Source organism: Juglans microcarpa x Juglans regia, chromosome 4S (assembly GCF_004785595.1).
Source record: "Juglans microcarpa x Juglans regia isolate MS1-56 chromosome 4S, Jm3101_v1.0, whole genome shotgun sequence".
NCBI lineage: Eukaryota > Viridiplantae > Streptophyta > Magnoliopsida > Fagales > Juglandaceae > Juglans > Juglans microcarpa x Juglans regia.
Window position 1 is genome coordinate 22914364 of NC_054601.1, and position 8447 is coordinate 22922810.

At 33.1% G+C, this 8447-nt stretch overlaps 1 protein-coding gene across 2 annotated transcripts; it reads right to left on the reverse strand.

The window, feature by feature from the left end:
• Positions 1-2764: 2764 nt before the first annotated feature.
• LOC121262631 (uncharacterized protein At5g65660-like) lies at positions 2765-3776 on the reverse strand. Of its 2 annotated transcripts, none has more exons than XM_041165188.1 (2): positions 3377-3776; positions 2765-3170 (listed from the first exon to the last, which is right to left on the reverse strand). In XM_041165188.1, the coding sequence occupies exons 1-2, from the start codon at positions 3614-3616 to the stop codon at positions 2997-2999; spliced, it is 414 nt and encodes a 137-aa protein (XP_041021122.1). In that variant the 5' UTR covers positions 3617-3776; the 3' UTR covers positions 2765-2996. The 2 variants fall into 2 exon arrangements, with proteins under 2 accessions (XP_041021122.1, XP_041021123.1); XM_041165189.1 differs by having other exon boundaries at positions 2765-3167; positions 3377-3756.
• Positions 3777-8447: the final 4671 nt, after the last annotated feature.

An 8447-nucleotide genomic window follows, 5' to 3' on the forward strand; every position in this document is an offset into this window, starting at 1 on the left:
TTTTCCCAAAAACTTCTCTTTGAATTCAAAGCAAACAAATGGGCCAGGCTGCGTTTTCACGGCGTCTGCATGTGCTCTCGAGTATGTGGGTTGTTGCTTGGGCATGAATGGACACAAAATGAAACGAGTTCCATCCATAAAGGTGAGTGGCGCAATCGATTGCAGCGGCTACGCAGCTCTCGTTTGGGTTGCGTATTCATTATCTATTTTGAAGGATTGCCTGTTTGATTCAGATATATGATAAGATGCTTTTAAATAAAAATGAAAGTTAAAAAAATATTGTTAGAATATTATTTTTCAATATTCATTATAAGAAAATTATTTTTTTGAGATCAGTTAATGTTAGAGAAATGACTATTTGTAACTAAAATTAGTTGTAAATAGTCTTTTGGTCGCAATAAATTGGTTACAAAATCCGTTTTTCTTGTAGTGATATTATTATTGTTTTGAGATTTGAAAAAATTGAATCGTTTATTATATTTTGTGTAAAAATTTAAAAAAATTATAATGATAAAATAAGATGAAATCCAAACGGAAACTTATTGTGAGAGAAGTGTCGTTACACACATGTGTAGTATGAAAAAGAGAAATCAACCGTCAAATGTATTAAAAAAAAGTATTTTATAAAAAAGTAATTCACACTATGAAAAAGTATGAGAAATTCATTATCTCTCGTGGGTTCACATTTTTACAAAAAACTTATATAAAATTTGTACATTTAAGACTTGTAATTAGAAGTACTCTAATTACCATGCAAATCCCCAAGCCAATTTTGTCCGGAACAAGTCATATATGCATCCATTTTCTCTGGGAATCAAGCATTCAAATAAACTTTCAAAAAGACATACTTAAAAGGATTGACAAGCAAACAGTACCTTATTTACGAACCAATATCTTTTGGGGCAAATTACGTTTCCACTTTTGCTGCCAAACGGGTTTTGGTTTGATCAAGATCAGGAGCTAGCTAGCCTATAAAGTAGTGCTCTCCATCTCTAGCTGTTACCATATATATGATCAACTTACAAAGAAAATGAAGCAAAAAACGCCCAATGCAAGCACAGTACTATAGATTGAAAAAGAAGGGCGGTGAAGAGAGAACGTGAAGATTCCTTGCGTGTTGAGTATGAAGAATTGAAGATTGGTCATGTAAAATTGAGCCCCCCCGCATGCATGATGAGTTAATGAGAGAAAAATGCGGGCTGCGGTGGGCATTTGTCGTCTTCAAATAAAGTATAAGATTGTGGAAAGGAAGAGTCACTGTCAAGGAATTGATGGAAAGCAATTCTGTATGTACTGGCAACGATCACGGAACGAGTACAAACTTGTTGTACTGGCTGGCCGGCCAGGGAAGAAAGTGGTCTACATCTGTTGGCAACAGTGAAATTAGGAGATGTGGGGGACGATCACGATCGAGCATGAGCTGGCGTCTGGACTCTGAACAATCGGTGGAGCGAGCTTGTTCTATAATGGTTATGATCATGATTTGGGTCACCCACTTTTTCATGTCACATCTTGTACTACAAAAGTTTTCATGCACTGATCAAGTAGTGTTACTCCCGGTTTAACTCATTAATTCATTGGTTTTTCCAAAGGTTTCTTGATGTCGGAAAGGCATTTGCACTCCAATTTGGAGTTTTAATCAAAACGTGCTTGCTTTATTTTTATTGACGCGTAAAAGTTCTTAGAAGGTGGCGGACAACATAACTAGCTAACATGGTAACTAGCTAGTTTCCCCATATCTAATACTAAAATTAGACCAATAAATCATGATTCAAAAGGAGCTAGCCACACCAACCCAACTCATCTGAAAGATTTGATATACTTATCAACATAATCATGAGCGTATATATCAAATATGCTTGACTTCAAAATTACATGCTTGTATTGAGAGAGAGAGAGAGAGAGAGGGGTAAATCTCGTAGGATTGCTTAAAAGAAAATTTTATTCATTATCTCTATATCACGTACTATACATGATTTTTTATTTTTTTTTCTTTTAACAAGTACGTGGTCTTAAGGTAATGAATAGAAAAATTTAATTAATTTAGTATAAATAAAATAAAAATAAGTATGGTGTGTAGAATAATGAGTAGCAAAATTCTTGCCCAATTAGGCAAATTTGTTGTCGTGGGTTTTGATATGAACCCGTGGGAATGAAATCTCTTGAACCTATAATCAATTTAAAAATTCATTTAAGAAAGTCAAAATCAAGTCAATGGATGGAGAATCTAGACCTAATGAGGACTCGTTTCAAGAATCATGTGTGAAGTCTTGTTTGTGACGGTAGCCATAGAGCATAATCTAGGCCGATAGCCTAATTTAATTTATGACCCTTATTCTGTTGCATTATATTTTTAATATTTATCAAATATCAGAATAAAATCTTATATTGTATCATATTATATGTGATTTATTCCAATTCTTTTACTTACTTTTTCTCTTATTCCTAACGATTTCTCGTTTCTAAAGTGCACAATATACAAGCAAAGCTTATTGGATTGCTTAGATAAAAGTTGGATTTTTAGGTTGTGTATAGATATTCAACTCAACTCAACTCAACTCATCTCAAATTAATTATTGATTGTACCGATTACTTTTTTAATTTATCATAAAAAAATTAAATTCATCACAACTTACTTCATACATTTTAACCTAAAACAATTAAATTCATATGATCCATAAAATATTACAATTCACAGATCTCAATTTCTAAACGTAGCCTTCAACTTTGCCACGGATCAATACTCTTCCCACCCCTCCATGCATTTGAACAAAACTACAAAATTAATTAATACTACACCACTTGGGTAAATGAAGTGATTCAAATTTACAAAGTGACTGCCCTTTTCTAGCAGGCAAAACAAAACAATACATATAGGTAGAATCTAATTCTCGCGAACAGGTAAATTCCAAGTAAAAATTAATTATCTGCTTAATACCATCACTAGCTTCACATATACATGATCAACTGCATGCTCATGATAATTGTCTTTTTGGCTAATACAAAGGCACTGGGAAACGAGGCGGTGGCTTCGGTGGTTTCTGCACTTTCACGGCCACGACGGCCTTTTCATGATCTGGATGTGGAGGCTTACATGGACAAGGCAATGCTATAAACTTTGGAATCTGATCTCCGGGCATCAGTACAGGCAAACTTTGGCTTTGATTCTGCTTTAAATCCTGTTTTAAAACAAAACGTTAGCAAATATATATGATCCAATTCATGCAGTGTTTTTTTTCCATAGACTTCAAACTCTTGAAAAGATAGGTCTTTGAAATGAAAGAAAAATCTAGGTGAATTTTATTGGCCGGAGAGGAGGAATATATATATATGTGTGTGTGTGTGTGTGTGTGTGTGTGTGTGTGTGTAAATATACCGTGCATGTGGGTTTGGATTTGGAGGGTGAAGCCGCCTCGATATCTTGATCGGCGTCGTGGTCTTGGTCATGGGAGAAAGATTCACGTAGTGATCTGAACCTGTCCCAGTGATAGCAGCAGGAGAAGATACCGCTCAAGCTGAAGATGACGATCAAGAGGAGGGCAGTACCGAGAGGGAAACCCAGGGACGGACGAGATGCGTCCGAGTTGGGTGAAGAAATATCCTGGCTCTCCATCATCACTTGCAGTTTCTCTTGTTCCTTCTCTCATGTGTTAGCCTGTTAGGACTCTCAGGAGGAAAAAAGAAGACGTAAAAAGAGAGGATGCAGCTAGCTGAGGGAGTACGCTTTGCAGAAGGGGGAAGGGGAGTGGGAATTTATAAAAGAAAAGAGATGGGTTGAAATCTGGGTGAGTATGGGTAAAAGGTACGTCTGGGCGATTGGTACGGTACGAGATGGGACCTACTCAGCAAAAACACTTGCTTTGTTTTCGCGTGGGGAGAATAATTAGAAAGAAGTAGTTAAGAAGTGTATTGAAGATGGAAACAAAATGCAGAAACTTTTTGCAAATAAATTAAATAAATTTGTCGGGCTGAATTGAGTAGTGAGATAAAATGAGATAATTTTATATGATTTAAATAAAATATTATTTTTTAATATTATTATTATTTTAAAATTTAAAAAAATTGAATTGTTTATTATATTTTATACGTGAATTCAAGAAGATTGTAATGATGAAATGAGATAAGATAGATTGAGAATATTTCTATGTTCAAACGGGACATTATCTGAATGCATGACATTGGTATGAAATGAAGAGAAATATTTGTTCTACTTATTAAAATCCAAGTCAAAACTATTCAAATGGACATAATTTGATATTGTATGTTATATAATGAAATAGATCATCTATACATAACGTTTTACATAAGTGAATGATAAGAAGTAATCAATCTAATAGGATGTTGAAGAGATGAAGACAGAAGTCAGAATGGCACCGAATCACCGATTTGCTTGGATCAGCTGCTACCGACAAAAGAAATGTGGAACAAATGATCTATCAGCGCACGGACTGAAGTAGTAGTTAGTACTGGCGACCAGTACAAGTCGTGTTAGCCAAGATGAAGATATGCCGTGTAGAATCTGAATTCTGAAAGGATGCTTGAGTTTGTCTGACTTCAGAATAGTTTGCAGACTTCTTTAAACCGATCCAGGTTTGAAGTCCAAATGATTTGCCTCAAATCTTGACTTTTAATTTGTGTACAATTAAAGTTCATCGTTTTCATTCATCTAAAAAGAAGAAAAAAAAATACTTCATTCATGGTTTCCATGCATTGTTGTATAATCACCATGCAAAATGCATGCATGTGTCAATTTCGATCATTTCCTTTTGGGTTATGAATTCTCAAGTCATTTATGGACTAGCAGCAGTAGCAGTGTTACTGTATGCATGGCTGCTTGCGTCTCAAAAAGGGCTCTTGTGAATTAGTACGTACTCTGCATTTTGCAGGTAGATAGTCCAGAATGACGTTTATTTCTCTGAAACTTTGAATATCCAAGTCGTAATTGGCAGCCGCAGCATGCAGCATGCAGCTTGTGGATCGATCTCATATTGTCCAATTTCTCAAGGAACTTCATTCATCCATTAATGGACCACCGGGACCAACATTCGTTTAATTTCTTGGGATTTCGCCACCGATGGGTAGACGTTTTGTTTAACGTGTCATGTCCGGCAAACCCTATACGCACTATATACATCATTTTTCTTCTCTCCTTAAAGAATACGAAAATGATGTAACATGATACAAATTAATTATCAGATTTTAATGATCATTGACAAATTACAATTTATATTTTTAACTAATTAGATCATATTTCAAAAGAAATAATAGATTAATCGATCCAATGAACTATAGTTTTTCCCTTTATCAGTTTTGTACGTACGTCGTATTCGATTAATTTATTAGATACAACAATATCTTTGCACGTGCCACAGACCTATCTTTTTGCTCCGAAATTGAACAAACATGTCATAAAATATACTATATATGCATGCAGTACCTTTAGGTGATATTAGATCTACACACACACACACACAACATGATGATTAATGTGTTTTTTCCTCTCTATGACGGCCCGACGTTGTTAATGTGATCAATATGTTGCAATCGTGCATGTAAGATATGCTCAAATCTAAATTCTGAATTAATTGTTAAGATCGATATTTTGACTATCAACCACTTCTCAGAAAAGCATAACAATTTAGATCTTCGATCGGTATTTTCAGTCACATGCATGGAGTCTCAGTTTTCCTCTTTTTTGTTTTTTGTTTTTTTCCTTATCATTGCATACATATATATATATATATATATATATATATATGGATTTTTAGGAGAGGATTGGATAGTGAGTTGAGATGAGATGAAAGTTTAAAGTTGAATAAAATATTGTTAGAATATTATTTTTTAATATTATTATTATTTTGAAATTTACAAAAGTTAAATTGTTTATTATATTTTGTATAGAAATTTAAAAAAATTATAATGATTAAATAAAATGAATTGAGATAAACTTAAAGACTTTTGTATCCAAACCTAGTTGGTTGAAAGAAAATAGTAATCATGAATCACGTTAATTTTGTTACTCGATTGCATCCAAGTCATGTGGATTGTATCAATAAAAATTTTGATTGGATTTTACTCTTTTTACTGCCGACAGAAAGAAACGAGAAAAGACAAGAAAATATATAAGACCTTATGCAAGAAAAATAATAATTTTACTTAGCATCTCCACACACCACACATCACACACCACACAATATATTCTTTTTAATTTTTTTTCTTTATTTTCATAATAAATATATGGTGTATGGATAATAAATAGAACAACTTAATTAGTTTAGCAAGAATAAAATAGTATAAAAATAAAAAAGAAAATTTAAAATATATATGATGTGTGGTGTGGAATGATGAATAGCATATATAATCCAAACTCGTAAACTGATGTAATTTCATGTAATATGTTCAATCTATTTTGTAATAAAAATAATTTTGCAATATAATATATCACATCAATTTTGCAACATAAAAAGAATTTAGCTGCATTCGGTTGCAAGACCTAATTGTGCTCAGTCTAATTTTAATTTGAATCTAACATCTAAACACTTAACTCTCAAATTACTAAATTCATCTCAAGTCAAAAGTTCTTTATACGTGGTACCCATAACCTTTTTCAATTTAGCACATATTTATACGTGAGAGTCACAACCTTTTTTAACTTTCTATAAAAAATACTAAACTTATCTTAACATGTAAATACACTTTAAATTCAGTTTAAATGAATCCTACATAACTTCCTTTATTGTTTAATTCATTATTATTGATAAAGAACTGAATTCAAATTAACATCTAAACGCAGGCTTAAACTATTTCTTCAAACTTTTTAAACAAATTGAAAATATGAAATCAACTTTCACGAACGAAAACAGCCAAATTTCAAGTCTTTGTGTTGTGCATATTATCTTCTCGCGTCTTTTTCTCATCCTTGTGTCAATTTCACGTCTTTGCGTTGTGCACATCCTAGCTATGAAAACAGAAGTTGATGTCAATTTTCACACGATGCTTCATGTGTACGTTGTGCATATCTTCTCACGTCTTTGTCCCGCAGGCCCACTGAGTCACTGACACCGGCAGCTTGCTGCCCAAGAAAGAGGGGCACAAGCAACTTCTTGGTAGCTTCTCATTGACATTATCCTTTTAACATTCGGTGAAAATTAACAAGAATAATGGCCATGAAAGCACAGGGCCCTCTTCAGGTACATAGCAACTCATGGACAAGGACAACATTTTGTTCTGAGTACTCCCGTCGTTTAGGCACGAGGTCAGACATGAAAAAAAAAAATAGTTGTAATAAAAAAAAATAATGCATGTACAACCATCAATTTATAATAATATTTCAATTTAAAATATAATTTTTTGAAATATATATATATATATAATTTTACCTGTATCATTACTCAAAATACAAAGGTCCATTCTCTCCAATTTTTTTAAGGAGTACCGTTCATTTATGTAATTTTAAAGTTTTACATCAAAACTCTAGAGAGGTTTGGATAGTGAGTTGAGTTGAGATAAGATAAAAGTTGAAAGTTAAATAAAATATTGCTATAATATAATTTCTTAATATTATTTTTATTTTAAGATTTTAAAAATTTGAATTGTTTATTATATTTTGTTTAAAAGTTGTTAAAATTGAGAGAGAGAGAATTATTTTTGTGCAAAACTCAATTATCATTTGTGTATCACTTTACAAATATATAGATGTACAATTGACTAAGTATGGAAACATGTACAAAAGGTAAACAGACTAATTATACAAGTTAGACAGATTTCGAAAATTAAGGTGACTGATTTTCTGGAGATGGAGAATATGAAAAATATAGCAATTGTCAATACTCCCCCTCAAGTTGATGTATGGAGATCCGTAATGCCTAACTTTCGTACAAAATAATGATAAATTTTACATCATAAGACTTTGGTGAAGATATCGACGACTTGTTCAGTGGAAGAAGTGTGAACTGTCGTAAGGAGGCTCGAACGAATTTTATCACAAACAATGTAACAATCAATTTCAATGTTTTTGGTACATTCATGGAACAATGGATTGTGCGCAATGTAGAGAGTATATTGGTTGTCACAATGTAAGTTGAAAGACTCAAGATGAGGAATTCCAAAATCAGTGAGAAGTTACTTCAACCAGGTGAATTCACAGGTGGTGATGGCCATAGCTCGATATTCAGCTTCAGCATGAGACCTTGCTACTATAGTCTGTTTCTTTGTACGCCATGAGATTGGACTAGTCCCTAATTAAATGAAGTATCCAATAGTGGAACGGCGGGTGATGAGACAGTTAGCTCAATCAAAATCAGTGTATGCTGTGATATGCATACTGCTAAAGGAAGAGAAGAAAATATCTTGGCCTGGATTGCCTTCGATGTACCGAACATATTAAACAACATAACACACACAAACATATATATATATATATATATATATATATATTGACATAATCG

Excerpts from the sequence above, each read along its gene's own strand:
- LOC121262631 (XM_041165188.1), bottom strand. The coding sequence starts at position 3,616 with ATGATGGAGAGCCAGGATATTTCTTCACCCAACTCGGACGCATCTCGT. Across the intron at positions 3,171-3,376 it reads AATCCAAACCCACATGCACG|CAGAATCAAAGCCAAAGTTT; the intron begins GTATATTTACAC and ends CAGGATTTAAAG.